Genomic DNA, 20,966 nt, shown 5'->3' on the forward strand with positions numbered 1-20,966 from the left:
CACCTCCTTGTCCTAATGAGGAACTAGATCATACCTACTTATGTCCAGGTATTAACTTACCTTCTGTTCTGGTGCTACCACTCCCCTTCTTTTACTTTAATTCCCCATTCTTTTTTTTTTTCTTTTTTCTTTATAGGGCTGCACCTGTGGCATATGGAGGTTCCCAGGCTAGAGGTCAAATTGGAGCTACGGCTGCTGGCCTACATCACAGCCACAGCAATGCAGGACCTGAGCCATGTCTGCAACCTACACCACAGCTCACGCAATGCCGGGTCCTTAACCCACTGAGCGAGGCCAGGGATCGAACCCACAATCTCATGGTTCCTAGTCAGATTCGTTTCTGCTGTGCCACGACGGAAACTCCAAATTCCCCATTCTTTAAAAAAATTTATAATTAAAAATTTTTATTTTTTTCAGCTTTATCGAGATACAGTTGACAAATCAATAGTTACATATGTAAAGTATACATCATGGTTGTTCGATATATGTATACATTGTGAATGGATCCCCACCATCTAGTTAATTAACAGGTCCATCACTCACATTTTTAAAGTTGTGTGTGTGTGTGTGTGTGTGTGGAGAGGGGAGAAGGAGACCACTTAAGTCCATGCTCTTAGCAAATTTCACTTATAATACCGGAGTTACCATGTTTTGCATTAGCTCTTTAGGCCTTATTGATCTTAAAGCTGAAAGTTTGTACCCTTTTATGAGCCTCTCCCAATTCCCACTTCAGTCCTTCACCTCTCAGATACTAGCAACCACTTTTCTACTCTGTTTCTGAGTTTGACTTTTTTTTTCACTCCACATATAAGTAAGAATATACAGTATTTTTCTGTCTCTTACTGCTTTCACATACTATAATGCCCTCAAGGTCCATCCATTAATTTCACAAATGGAGGAATTTCCTTCTTTATTATGTCTGAATAATATTCATATATTTTTTTCAATCCTCTTTATCCATTTATCATTTATCAATATCTTTGCTGTTATAAATAATGCTGCAGTGAACATGGGAGTGCCAGTATCTCTTTGAGATCCTGTTTCTATTTCCTTTGGCTTATATACCCAGAAGTGGGATTGCTGGATCATTTGGTAGTTCTGATTTTTAAATTTTTGAGGAACCTCCACAGTGGTTACACCAATTTACTTTACCACCAGCAGTGCACAAGGGGTCCAATTTCTCCACATCCTGACCAACACTTATTTTTTTGATGATAGCCATTCTAACAGGTGTGAGGCAACAATGTCTCATTGTGGTTCTGCTTTGTTTTCCCTAATAGATTTTTTTTTTTTTTTTTTTTTTTTTGCTATTGAGTTGTATAGGTATTTTATATATTTTGGATATTAACCCCTATCAGATATATGACTTGAAAATATTTTCTCCCATTCAGTAGTTTGCCTTTTGTTTTGTTGATTGCTTTTTGCTCTCCAGAAGCTTTTTAGTGACATTTAGTGACATTTATTTATTTTTGCCTTTTGTTTTGTTGATTGCTTTTTGCTCTCCAGAAGCTTTTTAGTGACATTTAGTGACATTTATTTATTTTTGCTTTTGTTTCCTTTGCTTTTGATTTCATTGACTTTCTCATTCTAAACCTATTTTTTTTCTTAAGTTTCTGCTACTTCAAAATTATTCAACCTTTTATTGAATCTACAGAATTAGCCCAAGATAAAAATGTTATTGTGTCATCATTTCATTGTTTAATTTCTCTAAGACATTGCTTGCTCAAATATAGTTCCCCACATCCATTGAGAAGATATAATACTTATTGTTTACTAGGCCATATTTTACATTCTTGATTTAAATAAATTTATTTTGGGTGGTAGAAATACATATATTCAAAGAAAATAAAAGGTTTCACTCTGGGAAAGTAGAGAGACAAAATGAGTATGAAGGACAACATCTGACTTATATTTTGCTACTGTCTTCAAAATATCAGGTGCATTTATATTAATTGAAGGCGCAGAGTACATGTCAAAGTAATCATATATCCTTTTGGATCATGTGTTAATGAAGATGAATATTCAGTTTGCTTAAAGAAAAAATACATTATTATTTTTGGTCAATATAATTTTAAAGTGTTTCTTTTAAAATTTCTTACAGTAATCCTAAATCGGAGAGTCAGAGAGTAAATAAAAAAGTCAACAATGATGCCTCACTTAGAATTCATAATCTGTCAATATTGGTGAGACAGATAAAATTTTATTACCAGGTAAGTGGTCCATTTTTCAATCTAGTACTTTATTTTATTATTTATTTATTTTTTCACAATTTAAGATGTATTTAGTACTTGATCTTAAGAGGAAAGAGTTTGTGTGAGTTAAAATAACTTGTTTATAAGTACATTGCTATTAAAGACTCTTAAGTGATTAAGGCTATGAAAATATCTATGAATGATAAAGTCACCTCATTTTCTGAAAGGAGTTCCACTAAAAGATAAATTAATCTAATATTTTAATAACTGCTTGCATATTCACTTTTTTTTGTTGTTTAGTATCAGTCAAATAATATATATTAAATGCTTTGTATATGCCAGGTGCTGGTATGTTTGCCACAGGTAGGGGAGAAGTAATTGTTTATTTCTTATGCAATGTTAATGCCACAGGTAGGGGAGAAGTAATTGTTTATTTCTTATGCAATGTTAAAGCATGTGTGCTTGAAAAAGATGTCTTCTCCAATTGGGCTCAGAGTCAGAGCAAGCTTGTTTGTTAATTGTAATGTTCAAACTTTTGCAGCCTGATTAATTATGTTTTTTAATCTACCAGTTATAGAGAAATATGAGTTGAAATCTTCATTATCATGATGGGTTTGTCAAGTTTTATATGTTTTATAGCTTTGTTATTAGGTGCCAATAAGTTTTAAATTGTTATATTATTCTGGAAAAATCGTACTATTTATCATTAATTGTTTCTACATATTTTTTTTTCTACTGATTTCTAAGCTTTTCATCCTGCTTCTTTTTTTTTTTTTTGAAGGCTACTCTTGAAATTGTACCTTTCATAGTTTTCATAGCAAAGGCCAAAAGTAATCAATAGCTTTACTCTTTTATGGAATAGTAGTATGTTCTTAGAATGCTTTAATTTCATTCATTCCCACTTATGATTTTTAAACTGTTCTTATATTTTAGTTCTTTTTTTCAAATTCTGTAAATTAAATATTAAAAGTACTATCGAATAAATCAAATCAGTGTTCCTTTAGATCAAGCTGCATATTTTCCTTTTTTTCCTCCTCATGGTTTTCTTTTGTATTTCAGACCTGCCTTAGGTATTATTTTCTTACTGAAGTGTTTGTTTAGAAACAAGATTTCTCAATGTTTGTCTGAAAATGCCTTTTTTCACTCTTGTTCTTGAAAGATAGTTTTTGTTAGGTATGTAATTCTAGGTTAATAATTACTTTTTTCTCAGTGTATTACAGATTTTTTTCCTTCTCTCTGGAGTTCTTTTTGTTCTGGAGAAGCCAGAACAGTCAGTCAAATATTTTCTCGTAGGTTAAACTGTGTTTTTTTTCCTCCTGTGGCTGCTAATATTGTCTATTCTAATATTTCCTCTTTCCTATTAATCTGATATCCCTCAGATATTTTTATTACATTTATATTAGACTTTGTTACTCTATCCTCCATGCTTACTGCCTTTTATTTATATTATCAGTCTTTTCTTGTTCTTTATCTTCTTCCTGTTGAAATTATCTTTGTATTAATCATATTAATTTAATGATGTAGTTACAAGGAGATTTGGGGAGGAGGGAATTATAAAATCCATCAGTCAACAGTTGAAATAAGAGATTCTCAATGGAGGGTGATTTTATCACCTGGGGGACATTTAGCAATGACCGGAGACATTTTTGGTTATCATACCTAGGAGTACTACTGGCATTTAGTGGATGGAAGCCAAGAATGCAGCTAAGCATCTTACAAGGCACAGTTCCTCATGATTAAGAATTATCCAGCCCAAACAAACATGCGTCAGTCAAATCCAAAACATTTGTGTTACGTTGAATTATATTTCTGTCAGTAAAGGTTCTTAACCTTTATGCCACAGGGATAGAGTGGTATAAAAATATATCTTAAATCTGGAATCCAAGTATTTTTAATATTTCATATTTGTCTTTAATTCTAAAATATTTAGTTAGCAATATAATGATTAATCAAAACCTGTATTGTACAGTGTATTTAAATCCTGGCTATTATGTAGTGCTTGTAGAAATGGTGCAAATTACTTCCTTGAGCTTTAACATCTTCATCTATAAAATAAAGATAATACTTAACTGACAGCTAATTAATCATTACTTAATTAAGTAGTAAATTAATAGAGATTAACATCTTGCAATGCCTCCTGGACCAGACACTATTCTAGGTGTTGAGGATATGGTCATAAGTGGCAAACATAGGAAAAAGATTCCTTTCCTCACAGAGAAGGAGAAGCTGGGTGAGCTGTTTGAGATGGAGATATAGGAGGAAAATGACAAGCCATGGTATAATGAAAGCATATAAAATAAAATGTTTCCAAAAAAGAGGGAATATCAAAAACTATGTGAGGCGATTAATTGCAAATGGGCACAGGGAAACTTCCTTTTTTGATATGACTATACTGGCTGCATATACTAAACAAGGAGTTCCAGCTGTGGCCCACTGGGGTTGATGGCGTCTCTGGAGTGCCAGGACACAGGTTCAATCTCCAGCAGAGCACAGTGGGTCAAGGAATCTGGCAGTGCAGGTGAGGCATAGGTCACAACTGCAGCTTGGATCTAATCCCTGGTCTAGGAGTTCCATATGCTGTGGGGAAGCCAGGGCCGGGGGTGGGGGGACCTAAAAGAAACAAAGTTAGGCATTCCCGCTGTGGCATGGTGAGTTAATGATCCCACTTGTCTCTGTGGAGACACTAGTTTGATCCTCCAGTGTACCCTAGAAATCTTTGAAGCCCAAATTTAGTATTGTAGAAATGTGCAATTTTACTTTTAGCATTTCGTTCAGTGTGTGATTCAGGAAAGGGAAATAAGCCCAGACTTTTGCCAGAAGTGTTTAAATTCTTAGCATGAAGAAAGTGTTATGTGTAACTTGTAGGAAAAAGGAGAAGCTTAGTTTACATTGTCTTTGAATAGTTTCTATTGTCTATGTCTGACATAGAGTTGAAATAGTCTTTCTCACAGTGCTTTAGCAACATGAACTTTTAATTCACATTAACTTGTGATTTAAAAAGTTTTTAGAGGAGTTCCATTGTGGCTCAGTGGGGTTAGGAACCTGACTAGTATCGATGAGGAATGCTGGTTCAATCCCTAACCTTGCTCAGTGGGTTAAGGATATAGTGTTGCTGCAAGCTGTGGCATAGGTTGCAGAAGTGTCTTGGATCTTGCGTTGCTGTGGCTGTGGTGTAGGCCAGCAGCTGAAGCTTCAATTCAGCCCCTGGCCTAGGAGTCATATGCTGCAGGTGCGGCCCTAAAAAGACAAAAAAAAAGTTTTTAGATGGTCAGCTAAAAATATAGTTAATATACTTTTTATAGAAAAGTTATATAAAGCCAATTAAATATAATAGGAATGAAATTACTTATATTTTTCAAAACACCTATACTATTATTTTTTTATTAAATAATCTCTGCCAGTCCTTTCTTGTTCTCTCTTTTTATTAATTACTAATATTCTGCAAGTCTTTCTGGACTGTCTTTATACCAGAATAGAATTTCTATCTATTAAGTAAAGCTTTGCTTTAATGGTTCTGAAAATTCTCAAATTCTGTATATTTAAGACTTGCATACCTTTCAAAAATTGCAACCTTCTCCTTATCTCCACCTCCAACAATATTTCTTCTCATTCCCTTTATTTTTATTGTTAACTCCTAACACTAAAAATTTTGCTTACTTTCTTTCTACCTCTACAAAAATGTAAATTCCACAGGAGCAACGATTTTTGTTTATTCATTGCTTTAGTTCCAGTATCTGAAACAACGGCTGGCAGATAATAAACATGCAATAAATATTTGTTGAATGAATGACTGTCTTAATTTTCTCAGAACTTCCTTTCAGTTGCACTGCTAAGATTATTTCCTTATACATTTTTAATAGGTTTCTTATCACTTAAGTAACAAATTGAAGTATTTTCATTTGTTCATTAACATATATGAACTCTTAACCAATCATTTACTTTATTGCTCCTACTTAACAAAGTAATATTTTGGGGAAGCTCATTTATGTATTGTTCTTCCATTTCTTAGCACCTTAGTGATGAACATCTTTAGAGCTAGGTTATGTATGGTAAGTCTCTGGCTGATATAATAGGACTTTAACAATAACAATCAGTTTTTCTAGCCTCTGATTTATTTCATGTTTTGTTTATTTTTTAATGTTTCTTGTAAGATTGAAATAGGGAAACAGGAATTTTTACAAAAATGTAGCTAGAATCCATTGAAGAACTCATAGAACCAAATAGAGGTTTTAGAATAATTTGGATTTTTCAAATTTGTATAATTTTTATCTGTGTCACCTAATATTAGTACTTTCATATCTAATAAAATTAATACTTGGAAATGAAGTAAAAGGTAGGTTTGTCCATATTTACTCTAATATTTAATAACATCATCACTTGTTAAAACTTTATATTTTTGTTTCACTTCTTACCCTTCCCAGCAAAAGTCATACTCATAGTAAATCATGAAGCTGAAATTTAGGCCTTGGCTTTCTGACTTTACCAGAGCACATTATACTAGGCATTCAGATTCCACTATACTCGAGTATGTTTTTAGATACATGGAGGTAAATTTGAATTTAGTATTTTACTATAGCAATTTGTTTCATCCAAATATAATCCAACTTCTTAGCTGTAAGGGTCAAACTGTACTAACATATGAGGTCATTGATGATATGATATGATGAAGGAATTTATGAGATTGCTTTTATCTTTGTGGAATCAGCATTAAAGGATGGGGTAACAGAATAGGCAGACAGTGAGGAGGCACCTGAAGGAGAGGATGTAAGAAAGAGGTAGTGAACCATATTGAACATCAGTATCCACTTGGACAGTTTCTTTATAACAGTGTACCATCATGGAATGTTACACAGTAAGTCAGTAAGTTGCCTTGGAAATATAAGTTGATGTATTCTAGTTGATTCATCAATTTTGTCTTGGTAATTGAAATAAGTGGCATAAATGATAATTTCTTATCTTGAAGTTGAGATAAAGCTTTTTTTCCCCCTAAAAATTCAGAATCTGTTGAAGTTTAAAGCCTCTCTATAAGAATGAATTTGAATATTCTTTGTTTGGACTTAGATTATCTCCACTGAAAAGGATATAGACAAAAGTGATAGGTTTGTTGTTTTTTGTTTTGTTTTTTTTTTGGTTTTTAGGGCTGCACTTGCGGCATATGGAAGTTCCCATGGGATTCAAGACGTGTCTGTTACACACACCAAAACTCATAGCAATGCCAGATCCCCAATCCACTGAGCAAGGCCAGGGGTCGAACCCGTGTCCTCATGGGTACTATTCAGGTTCATTACTGCTGAGCCACGATGGGAACTCTGTGATTGCTTTTTTTCTTTTTTTTTTTTTTTTTTTGGTCTTTTGGTCTTTTCTAGGGTCGCACCTGAGGCATATGGAGGTTCCCAGGCTAGGGGTCTAATCTAAGCTGTAGCCGCCGGCCTATGCCACAGCAACGAGGGATCCAAGCCCGAGTCTGCAACCTACACCACAGCTCACGGCAATGTGAATCCTTAACCCACTGAGCAAGGCCAGAGATCAAACCTGCAACCTCATGGTTCCTAGTCAGATTGTTAACCACTGCACCTCAACGGGAACTCCAGGAAAATTCATTTTTTAAATACCAAAACTCAGTATTAATTCTTAGAATAATGATTTTAGCAATTTTTGACATTTATTTTTAATATTCCTAACTGTACTTACTAACATGATGCACATACTGAATATGTACTTTTCTGTAAATGTATGCATATTTTTTGTGTTGGTTTTTTAGAGAACTAGTGAATATAATGCTGAAGAACATTTTTTCTAAACTTTCTATTATGTATCTAAAATGAATTATAGCTAAAAGATTATTTTATTTTATTTTTTTTTGTCTTTTTAGGGGCGTACCTGTGACATATGAAAGTTCCCATGCCGGGGGTTGAATTGGAGTTGCAGCTGCCGGCCTATGCCACAGCAACACCAGATCTGAGCCATACCTGCTGCCTACACCACAGCTCACAGCAATGCCAGATTTAGATTCCTAACCTGCTGAGCAGGGCCAGGGATTGAATCCAAGTCCTCATGGATGCTAGCTGGGTTTGTTACCACTGAGCTACCACAGGAACTCTGATAAAAGATTAATTATAATTAGCCTCTGGTGTCATACTGTGCTCTGGCTTTGGGAAAACACTTTTGTGGATGTAGAATTATACATCTTTAAAAATCAGTGCAAGTTAACTTTTCATGGTTATTTGCTTTCTCATACAGTGTTAAGAATGATTCAGAAAGAATTGAATACTTAAAAAAATTATTCCTCAGCAGCTAGTTATATCTGAATATGTAGTAAAAGTCAAATTAAGACACTCCCAGTTATTTCTGTAATTGTGCAAAGATTCAGTAAATCATATGACACTCAACAATCTTGTAGTGTCATTAATCCTAGACCCTTTGCGTCATGTCATTGTTAGTGGTTGTAATTGCAAATATGATGTGTTCCTTCATTTCCTTGAAGAAAAGATAGTGTAGGAGTTCTCTTGTGATGCAGCACATAAAGATCTGGCGTTGTCACTGCAGCGGCTTGGGTTGCTTCTGTGGTTCAGGCTCATTCCCTGGCCTGGGAACTTCCACATGTTGCAAGTGCAGCCAAAAAAGAAAAAGTAAGAAAAGGCAGTATAAACAGAAGGTGCATATCCGGTATATAACTAAAATGAGTAATTTGGAAGCATTCAATCTTTTCTGAATCATCTTGTGCCATCAGAATTTATATATGTTCTTGTCAAAAAAGTTTGACAGAAGTCAAAGGAAGTACAGCACGTATTAAAGATAGGAGAGAAATAATGAATCACTGAAGAAGAGCTCATGACATGATCATAAGACAGGGTTTTTAGTGAAGTAACCAGCTTTCTTAATTTTATTGTCAGTGATTGTTTTGGTTCTCTCAGGGAGAAATAACAACAAAAAAAGAGTACACATACTTGATCTTCTATTGAGGAAGGTTGTTAACATCTAAAACTCATTTACAAATAATAGTTATTAGACCAGTTCAACTTGGACACTTTTATTTTATGGACATTTGATATGTTATTAAGTCTATCTAATATATAATTTTATTAACTTATAGTTACAAAAGTTTTAAGACTAGATATCTTTTTTTCACATTTATTTTTCAAGCTCTTTACTTGCAGTATAGTATAACTACAGAGATGGTGCATGAATCATAAGTAACAGCTTGTTGAGTAATTACCTATACAGCATTACCCCATAACACCTTTTGGGTATCTTTTTATAGGAGACTTTGCAGCAGTTGATCATGATGTCATTGCCAAATGTCTTGATCATTGGCAAAAATCCCTTTTCTGGTAAGTATTAAAATTAGCATAATTTAACTTTGTGTAATATTATGATGCTTACCAAGATCTTGCTTATTTTCATTAACATACATAGGAGAAGGTGGAAGTGATATTCCATTTTATATACAGAAAGTAAACAGAATATTTACAAGTTGTAGATGGGTTCAGACATACATTTTACGTTAAGTCTGGTGTTTCCTTTACTAAATTGATACTTTTCTGTGATGTTTTTTAGTGTCTAAAAAATAAGTATAAAAGATGAGCTTTTATACTTATTGTAGTTATAAGATTTAAAGAACATAACCTTAGAGAAGAAGTGATTTTAAAACAATTTTTTTTGTGTATCTACTGTCTACCATTGCCAAAGTTGTTTGAATCTAAGGCTTTACTGCTTGATATGTTGTAATTTATATTAAACTACTTTTGAATGAAAAGAGATGAGAAGCAGCTTCTTAGATGATTTAAATTATTTTTTTCAAAGTTTCTGCATTTTACCAGATTTTAAATAAGACATGTTCAGGATTTTAATTTAAACAATTGGGGAAATTAGCAGCTACCGAACAGTTTCAACAAAAGACTTATTTTCTTACAGGCTACGTGAACCCCAATGAAGTATATCTTTTCCAGTGCCCATTGTCATACTCAGTCAAAACATACAAAAATAAAAACTAAAACCAAGCATCTGTTTTTGTTGAGGAAACTCCCAGCTAGATGGAGTGAATTAGTAGGTTAGATAGTCTTTCAAGATATTCTAAAATATTTGAATATACAAATAAAAAATTTTTTTAAATTAAAAAAATATGTAGAATGGAATTATTTTCAGTTCTTCATTCATTTAGCAAATACTTACCAAGTTATAGAGACAAGGAATATAAAGAAAATGGTTTATGCTCTGGAGGATCTTGTGTTTTGCTGAGAGATAACTGAGGAATCATGTATTATATGTAAAAATGTTCAGGCTTAAAAATACGGAATCATTGATTATTCTTAAAATTGGTATATTAGTGAGAGATGGAGACCATTGGTAATTGGGTCAGGGAAGATACCTAGAGAGGTGCTAGGGGCTTGATTAGATTAATAAGTAGTTCTTTAGAGGGATGAGGGGATAGGGAAGAAAGGCAGAGGGAGTAACAGAAGTTAAGGCAGAGGAGTGTGTTATGTATATTTATTTGGGGAAGGATGATTAGTGTGGCTAAGAAAGTGGATTGTTTCATAGAGAGTAGGAGGAAATGTTTGAAAAGAAAATTTAGACTTAATCATAGATTGGCTTGATGGTGAAATTCTGGCCAAAGAAGTGGCTTTTTTTTGTCAGCTGAGTGTTTTAAGAAAATTCGAAGTGAGGGCTGTTGGACAGTGAATGTACTTTCCAGTTCTGTCACAGACCATTAACTTTATCTAGGTTGTTATATACACTTATTTTACCAACCTCACCATAATTCATATTTAAGATTTTGATTCTCATAAATCTACATGGTGGAAAGCTATTTAAATTTTATAGGGAAATGAATCATATAAGATATATTTTAGAAAGAAAACACCAATAGGCGTAAAAGAAGCCAGACCTATTAGGAACCATTTTGGTTGATTGGCATGTTTCTATAGCAGCACTTCTTGATTTAGTATGTTGGTGTAGTATAATCACTTATGGAAAAGTAGTAGATTTATAGTTAGCATCCTTTATTGCACAGATCTTTGAAGGCTACTTTACCTATACTTCAACCCTTCAAAATTGAGATCCTTGCATATTCCTTCTATTCTAACCAAATATTGTTCACACAAGGAGCTGCTTTTTTGAATTCTCCACTGTAGTTACAAACTTAATCCCTTAGTCAGATTGTTCTGAATATTATTACCTCCAGAAGTAATTCTACCATTGTAAGAAAGTTGAACTAAAGTGAAATGTACTTAGTGATTGTTTTTATTTCAGAACAAGGCACAGAAGAAGTTAAAAAGTTGCTTTTACTTTTATTGGGTTGTGCAGTTCAGGTAAGTTAAAATAATTCTTCATATTTTCATCTTAAGTTTCTATACATTTTTTTTTCAGGCTGTAGTTTCTCAAAGACTAAAGAATGAACTATTAGTGTTTAAAGTCCATATTATACTTTTTTTTTTTTTTTTTTTTTTTTTTTTTTTGTCTTTCTGTCTTTTCTAGGGCCACATGTGCAGCATGTGGAGGATCCCAAGCTAGGGTCGAATTGGAGCTGTAGCCACCGGCCCACACCACAGCCACAGCAACACCAGATCTGAGCCACGTCTAGCCTACACCACAGCTCATGGCAACACCGGATCCTTAACCCACTGAACGAGGCCAGGGATCGAACCTGCAACCTCATGGTTCCTAGTCAGATTCCTTAACCACTGAGCCATAATGGGAACTCCCATACATTTTTTTTTTAATGGCCACTCATGTGGCATGTGGAGGTTCCCAAGCTAAGGATCCAATTAGAGCTATAGCTATTGGCCTGCATCACAGCCACAGCAGCACAGGATCTGAGCTATGTCTGCGACGTGTATACCACAGCGCATGGCAACACTGGATCCTTAACCCACTGAGTGAGGCCCAGAATTGAACCTGCATCCTCATGGATGCTATTCAAATTCATTTCTGCTGAGCCATGACGGGAACTCCTAAATTTTTGAATAACTATATAATCTCGTAAGGAGATTGTGAAGAAAACCGCTTAGCCTATTATTTTATTTTGGACTTTAGTTATATTATCATATAGTCATATCTTTTAAAATATATATTTTTTTAATTCTGATATTTTTAAAAACCCCAAGCTTTTCTATTCTTTTTTTTTTTTTTTTTTTTGCTTTTTAGGGGCTACACCAGCAGCATATGGAGGTTTCCAGGCTAGTAGTCGAATCAGAGCTATAGCTGCTGGCTTATGCCGCAGCCACACCAACGACAGATCCTTAACCCACTGAGAGAGGCCAGGGATAGAATCCGCGTCCTCATGGATGCTAGTTTGGTTCATTAACTGCTGAGCCACGATGGGAACTCTAAAGAGCCAGCTTTTAAAGACAGTATAAAGAAACAAACAGTGGCTCTAGGACTTAGAAAATGGAAGAGTATGTGTTTAATTTAAACTGAAGGCAGACAAAGGTATGGGCAGTTGAATTGAAGGACCCTTTAGTGAGTTATAGTTATTATAAGCCTGCCACTTATATATGCTCCTTGGCTCAAACCATGCATGTCAACACTTCTGGAAACATAAAATTTAAAAATTGTGGTTACCATAACTAAAAAGGTAGTTCTTTTATATATGTTACAGATATAGTATCCAAAAGTCATTCTTAATTATTCTCACTAAGCCTGTCAAATATTATTTACTAACTAAAAAAATTCCTGTTTTTATTTTTTATCTTTTTGTATTTTTAGGGCTGTACCTGTGGGATATGGAGGTTCCCAGGCTAAGGGTCAAATCAGAGCTGTAGCTGCTGGCCTACACCACAGCCACAGTAACGTGGGATCCGAGCTGCGTCTGTGACTTACACCACAGCTCACGGCAACACCAGAGCCTTAACCCACTGAGCAAGGCCAAGGATTGGACCTGCGTCCTCATGGATGCTAGTCAGATTTGTTTCTGCTGAACCACGATGGGAACTCCCAAAAAATTCATGTTTTTAAACTCAGTAATTTTTATCACTAAAATCTCTAATTTCCTAGTCACAGCTAGGAACTGTACATTTCTGGTGATTTAATTTTTTTTAAGGGCCACACCCACTGCATATGGAAGTTCCCAGGCTAGGGGTTGAATCAGACCTGTAGCCTCTGGCCTACACCACAGCCACAGCAACACCAGACGCAAGCCGCATCTGCAACCTACACCACAGCTCATGGCAAGGCTGGATCCTTAACCCACTGAGCAAGGCCAGGGATCAGACCTCCATCCTTATGGATGCTAGTCAGATTCATTTCTGCTGAGCCATGATGGGAACTCCTTCCGGTGATTTAATTTTAAATATTTGCATGCCATCCTAATAATTTCGTTTTTATGGAATGAGGAACTTTCTGCACTGATAGAAATGTATTTAAGTTAATGGTGTTCCCGTCATGGCGCAGTGGTTAATGAATCTGACTAGGAACCATGAGGTTTCAGGTTCGATCCCTGGCCTTGCTCAGTGGATTAAGGATCTGGTGTTGCCATGAGCTGTGGTGTAGGTTGCAGATGCGGCTCGGATCCCGAATTGCTGTGGCTCTGGTATAGGCCGGCGCTACAGCTCCCATTCGACCCCTAGCCTGGGAACCTCCATATGCTATAGGAGTGGCCCTATAAAAGGCAAAAAGACAAAAAAAAAAAAAATTTAAGTTAAATGTATGGCAATAGAAATAGAATGTTATGATATAATAAATGTGTAATATAAACCAGAACCTTGCTAAGTTTCTTAATGACCGAAGAGCCAGTTTTTCTTTTTTGATAATAGTGTCTTCACTAGTGGTTCAGTAACTGGCCTAAGAGATGCAACTAAGCTAGACAAGGCAGTGCTGTCTATTTTGTATGCACTTCTCATTTGGTAGATGTAAGAATACAGCCAAACTAGCAGTTGGATTATGGTATAAGAGGTGTAGACCAGAGAGAGAGAGAGAGTAAGATGCATGTTAAACTGATATTCAGTACTGAGTGGAAAGAAGATTAGGTTTGCTTTGTAATATTTTCAGTTTATATAAAGTTTTTAAAAAGGTGCGCAATAAAGAATTGCTGCCTTTATTCTACATAATACGTGTGTACTTATATATATATGGTCTTAAGTTTTTTCTCTGGTAACTTTATGTTAGAAACCCATCAAGTATTTATTGCATTACTTTGTATGTGTTGAACTGGGCTGTGAAAGTAGGTTTCTTGAGATTGATAGAATGAAGATGTGAGAATGAATTGTAAGCTTGAAGTAAAAATTGCTCAAATTTTTTTTCCAAGAAGAAAGACTGTGTTGTTTGGTGATAGCCAAACACTGACTGAGCATTTTGGCTGTATTCCGAATTCTGCCACTGACTCACTGTGTTTTTTGGCAAGTAACTTATCCTCCCTGAAACAAGTTCTTGATTCTTTACTTCTCTGTTTGTAAAGTTAGCATAATAATATTGTACTGACCTCAAATGAGTTGTATAATGGTTACCCGCTTTAGAACTTAGAACTTTCCAGCATAAAAATTGTGTGGATTTTCAATACCTTGCTTTTTAAATATATCTAAATTTTTATCTTTTTATTAGGTAAATATATTAGATCATTTAAATGCAAAACAAAACAAAACCTCATTGTGCTGTTCAAAATGTAGCCAAGCTTTTCATTAGCCTGAGTTTTTAGTTTTTTATAACATTTTTATAACATATTTATTATGAATGATTGTTTTATTCTTTTCTCTTAGTGTCAGAAAAAAGAAGAATTTATTGAAAGAATTCAAAGTTTAGATTTTGATACAAAAGCAGCAGTTGCCGCACATATTCAAGAGGTAATAATCTGTACGCAGTTTTTATGTACTTTTTATGAAGCTTGTGGTATGTTTTATTTGTCTATCTCCCCAAATACTTAGTCATAAATTAAGTAAGAATAAATCAAAGCCAGATATAGATGAACTCTGCTTTTAGACAAATTGTCTTCTCTTTCAACACATTTTCTTAAATGAATCATCTTGTACATGGCACAGTGCTTACTACAGATGTACTGTTGCCTTTATCCATAGGAATAGGCAGAAAGTGCCATTTGAGGAGAGAGTATTTTTTGTTAGCACAGCATGAATAGTGTAGTAAATGGAAGTAGCACAAAGTGGATCACTGCCTGTAGTTCACACCAAAGTAAGGTAAGATGATAATCTTATGTATTATGTCATTCCAGTGATTTTTTTTTTTTATGAATGGGCACAGCAGAAATTCTATGGAAAATATACATGAATTATAAACTAATGAATCATAACATCCATATAAAAACCTAAATTTAGAAGATTGTGCAGCATCAAATAATTGAAGTTAATATTTATTTGTTAAGATTGTTTTTAAAAGCTTCTTTTTATGCATCTATCTAGTCTTGGGCTTTTAATCTTGTATACTTATTAGAGTTTGTAAACTACTGCATGTTCAATTTTACATGTTAATTAGAAAGAGATCAAAAGAAAGGGAGAGACTTTTTAAATACAGTTGGTAGTGTTTAAAATAGTCTATTTAAATGACTTCGTTTCAAATATCATCTTTTCTCTTAGTTAATCATAGAGCCCTACTTTTTTGTCAGTGATATTGTTGTCAACGGTAAGCATATTAGTAATCCACAAGATAGTTTTATTGGTAGTTTCCCTTTATATATTACATATATCTGTTTGCTAGTTTTATTATTTGTATTTTATTTTGAATAAATGTTGAGTATTACAAGTTACTAAATTTGCCATTATTCTTGAAACTGTTATTTTTGCTGTTTATAGTGAAAGTTAAAAAAAAATCAGAATCACAATGAGAAATGGCAAGCAAGAAATAAGTATTCACTTACATAACTTTTCCATTCTTTTAAATACCTTTATATTGGAAGTCCTTTTCTTCTTAAGTTTCTATAGTCGTGTCATCTTCAAAATCTATAAAGAATTAGCTTTTCAGATATAAAAGTGCAATAATATATGTCCTCCAGGATTAAAAATCTTTTGCTTTTGAATTCAAATGCAATAAATTCAGTCTTATCTAAAAAAAGAGCAGTTGATTTTGTTAAATCAGTTAGTTGTCGGTCATATTCGTATTATCGTTGTTGAGGAATGCCTCGAGTTAAATACTGTATTTTTTAGTTGACTGGGAAATAAATATAAAGTTCATTTAAAGATTATATTTAGTAAAAATAATTTTAGTAGAAGCTTTTTCATCATTCATAAATTTCAGAAGTTCTTTTCAACATCATATTTACTTTCCGTATTTTATTTATGTGGAATATGTAATATTTAAGCTAACATTATACTAAAATTAATTGATTTTTAGGTATACGCCATTTAAAAATTGTTTACTTTTGTTGCTTTTCTAAAGGTAACTCATAATCAGGAAAATGTGTTTGATTTACAATGGATGGATGTCACTGACATGTCTCAGGAGGAAATAGAACCACTCTTGAAAAATATGGTATTGCATCTAAAAAGACTTATAGATGAGAGAGATGAACATTCAGAGGTTTGTAAATTTCTTTTAATATATTATGATTGTTTGCTTTCCCAAAAAGAAGCTTCAGAGATTTTTCAGAAATGATACCTTGTTTCTTAGGGACAGTAACAAAGTACTACTGTATGTCTTTTGTTGTACAACACAGGCCCTAGAAAGGATGCATAGGAGCCCCAAATTGCTAGTAAACAGATTGCAATTAGGTTTTCTTTTCTCCTTCCTTTAAATTATCCTAATTTTATTCTTCTGTGTTTTTTAACTCATCACCATAGTTCTGGCAACAGTACAAAAGTAAGAAACTAGAAACATCACTGATGTAAGTGGAAAAATCATTACCTTGAAGTGTAAGACTCTGTTAAAGGTTAATTTTGTAGTTTTATTGCCACATGTTGAGATTGGGAAAAATAAGTGTTAATAAAAGGAGAATAACAGGTGTTCTGAATAAAATGTCTCACAAAAGGTCTCAAATTTTTGTAGTCATTATAACGAGGTGTGATTTTAAAAAAGAGAATTATTACAAGCCCTTTTAAGAGAGTACTTTGCTTTTTAAAGAGTAAAATTGCACCACATATTTTGCTTGTACTTTCTGAAAGTAGCTTATAATTTTTAGAGAAGTCTAGACGTTAGTGCATGTGGTGGTGAGTAATATTTTCTTAATAGCAGACCAAAGTATTCTGTCATTCAGGAGACTGTAAAGCTTTGATCAGTTGCTCCATTTACATTAGGGAGACAGATTTGAGTTTATTTATGGAGAATTTGATTACTCTTGGGACTAATGAAAGACTACATAGAAGAAATTTTTAAAGATTTCTTTTTGAAACAAAAAACTTCCATGTCACTGTAAAACATACTCATTTCTGATGGGAATTTTGAGAATTTTATTTGTAATTTTAAAAGTCTATTTTATAAGCTTTCTCTGCACTTAAATATTAGCATGATGCTTTTTATATTTTGTTATGTTCTCTTTTCTTTCGCTTTTCAGGGCTGCACCTGAAGCATTTGGAAATTACCAAGCTAGGGGCCAAATTGGAGCTCCAGCCGCTGGCCTGCACACCACACCACAGCAACATGGGATCCGAGCCACATCTGTGACTTATACCACAGTGCATGGCGACGCCAGATCTTTAACCCACTGAGTGAGACCATGGATCGAACCCGCATCCTCATGAATCCTAGTCGGGTTTGTTAACCACTGAGCCATGAAGGGAACTCCATATCACTTATTTTCAATCTGAATTTTAAGTCATACCTCATATCTTCATTTTTTATGTTGGTATCTTTTTACTCTTTTATCAATTTCTATAATAATACTCTTATTTGTGTTTCAAGATATTAAAGGTATTTTGATAAGGTGTCCTCCAGCTTTTGAGGAATTACTTCTGAAAACCTGTACTTTGGTTTCATATGACTAATGGACGCGTGTACATTTTTTGGTTTCACTTACATGAAGTAATTAATGGATCGAAGGAGGATGTTATTTTCGAGAAATAGGAACAAAATACTTGTTATTACATGATCCGTGTCAAAATTAAAAGGAATATGAAACACTGTATGGAGTGATTGTCGGACAGACCTTTTAAAAATGTATTATCCTGCCTGATTAAGCATTTTAGTTGAATTTGTTTTTCTAACAAGGGGAAAAAACATTTTCTCAATACCTGAGATAAGAGAATGTGAATGTGGTCACATTCTCCTGTCGTAGGTGTTGGAAAACAAGTTTTTAGATGATTTGAAGGTAGTTCCCTGGGGGAAAATTTTTTCAAATTGGTTCACTAGTGAACTAGTTAGAAAAAATAATTAGGAGTTCCCGTCGTGTCTCAGTTAACGAATCTGACTAGGAACCATGAGATTTCGGGTTCGATCCCTGGCCTCGCTCAGCGGGTTAAGGATCCGGTGTTGCCGTGAGCTGTGGTGTAGGTCACAGATGTGGCTCAGATGCAGCATTGCTGTGGTTCTGGTATAGGCTGGCGGCTACAGCTCCGATTAGACCCTTATCCTGGGAACCTCCATATGCCGTGGGTGTGGCCCTAGGAAAGACAGAAAAAAAAAGATAATTAAAATATTTGCAAAAAATAATAGACACCTATTAATTCAGTATGTAAATATAATAATTCTGTATCATTCAATTGTATTGAAACAAGTTCTTATAAAATTTTCCCTTTAACTTTTGTTTGTTTTTTTCCTCTGAAGTATTAAAGTTTTAATATGAAAAAACAAAATAGGAGAAAGTTATATATCACACTGAATAGCACGTTGAAAATGTTTATGGTTGTGGTTTCTAATTTCTATACAAAATTAACCAGCCACGATGGAGTAAGAGTTACAAAGAGTGAAAATCATGTTCATAATTTTTGGAACATAACAAAATACAAAAAGCATCATGTTAATTTTTAAGTGCAGAGAAAGCTTATAAAATAGTCTTTTAAAATTACAAATAAAAATGTGTACATTAAAGATATTTTTAAGACCTTTCCTTTTGTACACATAGCACTTTGTAGAAAAGTGTAGAGAGGGAAACTATGCTATCAGGTCTCACAGTTCTGGCCCATTTGAGCTTGGAGGAGCATCACCCCTTTTCCCAAGGGGAAAGTGTCAATCAGGCTAGAAGTGGCCACAGGCATCAATGGGGAGACATGGAACTTCTTGTCCATGCTGTGGTTGTCTGCTAGCACGATACTGAAGGAATAGAATGGTATTCTGCTTGGATTGCAGAGCTAGTGCTGGAGGCATAATCTTTGCTCCTGTCCTGCCAGTCAGGTTCAGGAACATGCTTTCCAGCTCCACAAGGTGATGTGTTGAACATTCAGGCCACACTGTGCTTGCTATAATATTCCAAGCTTCAGCCAGTAGGGGAGATTTTGGGCCATGGGTGTGGACACATGAGGAGTCTCTTTCTCATAAAACTGATTCAGAAGTTCTAAGACTACTGTTTTGGTACCCACATTAACATTCATGGCTGCACAGGTGGACTCCATGCCACGCCAAGCTGGAATGGATTGGCAAACTCAGGCAGGGCTACCCTGTATCTTGTGACCATCAATGTAGAGGAACTCACAGGTGGCTCCTTAACTATTGCTGCTGGAACGTTTCATTTAACTGTTTTCTGGGGCCTTGAGTTTTGTCACAGAATCTGACTCTAACTCAGAATTTGTAGATTCCCTTATTCTCAGCTCTGTCAGAGACTGTGTACAGTATCTTGTAATCTCCTTCAGGAAAATTCAAGTCTTGGGGGAAGCCTTTTGGAATATTATCAGGAAAATATTGTCTGCTGTGTCTCTTCCCTCAGGTATCTCCCAGGACACAGAAGACTGTTAGCTTATTAGGTTCAGAAATGTGTTCTTTCAAACTTGAGCATTTGATTCTAGAAAGTTCCGTATCATCCCAGGCTGGTTGGTGCTCCAGGCCTTACCCACTCCCCTTTCAGTGTGTATCCTGGCGAGTAGTAGTATTCACACTGGCAGTTAAAGTAGGCATCTCCATTTGCTGGCATGGCTTTTCAGTCAGAATTGGACCACCATAGGGGATGCTCTCCCTTGTCAGAATAGAGAGCCCTTTTTTTTTTTCTGTTTTGATCGATCTTTTGTCATAATTATTTCACTTAGATCTAGAATAATTTGGTCAATCTGTTTTTAATTACTCTTCATTTTTAATTTTCTTTAAAAATTATTATTTTTTAGGTCTGCACCCATAGCATATGGAAGTCCCTAGGCTAGGGGTCGAATCAGAACTGCACCTGCCGGCCTACGCTACAGCCATAGCAACGCAGGATCCGAGCCGCATCTCTGACCTACACCACAGCTCAAGGCAGTGCTGGATCCTTAACCCATTGAGTCAGGCCACGGATCGAACCCACATCCTCATCGATCCTAATTGGGTTCATTACCACTGAGCCACAATGGAAACTCCCTATTATTATTTTTCCTTTACATCTGCACCTGCAGCATGTGGAAGTTTGGAGCTGTAGCTGCTGTCCTACACCACAGCCTTAACCCACTGAGCAAGGACAGGGATCAAACCTGCATTTTCATGGATACTCTCTCAGGTTCTTAACCTGCAGAGGCACAATGGGAACTCCTAATTTTTTTTTTTTTTTTTTTTTTTTTTTTTTTTTTTTTTTTTGCTATTTCTTGGGCCGCTCCCGTGGCATATGGAGGTTCCCAGGCTAGGGGTCTAATCGGAGCTGTAGCCGCCAGCCTACGCCAGAGCCGCAGCAACGCAGGATCCGAGCCGTGTCTGCAACCTACACCACAGCTCACGGCAATGCCAGATGGTTAACCCACTGAGCAAGGGCAGGGACCGAACCCTCAACCTCTTGGTTCCTAGTCGGAT

General features: G+C 35.0%; 1 protein-coding gene and 1 pseudogene across 9 annotated transcripts in view; one reads left to right on the forward strand and one right to left on the reverse strand.

The window, feature by feature from the left end:
* The window catches only part of CCDC88A (coiled-coil domain containing 88A), a 199,204-nt gene that overhangs the window by 95,144 nt on the left and 83,094 nt on the right, over positions 1-20,966 (forward strand). For all 9 annotated transcript variants that reach the window (XM_085019197.1, XM_021087519.2, XM_021087520.2 and 6 more), the window contains exons 3-7: positions 2,102-2,210; positions 9,454-9,523; positions 11,442-11,500; positions 14,882-14,965; positions 16,509-16,649. In XM_085019197.1, the coding sequence (XP_084875323.1) occupies positions 2,102-2,210; positions 9,454-9,523; positions 11,442-11,500; positions 14,882-14,965; positions 16,509-16,649 (463 nt within the window). The remainder of the gene's footprint in view (positions 1-2,101; positions 2,211-9,453; positions 9,524-11,441; positions 11,501-14,881; positions 14,966-16,508; positions 16,650-20,966) is intronic.
* Positions 19,163-20,127, reverse strand: LOC110260012 (sushi repeat-containing protein SRPX pseudogene; annotated as a pseudogene).

Source organism: Sus scrofa, chromosome 3, assembly GCF_054392235.1.
Source record: "Sus scrofa isolate SSC_HxYL_T2T_F1_AM1 chromosome 3, Sscrofa_HxYL_maternal_Yorkshire_Landrace_v2.0, whole genome shotgun sequence".
Lineage (NCBI taxonomy): Eukaryota > Metazoa > Chordata > Mammalia > Artiodactyla > Suidae > Sus > Sus scrofa.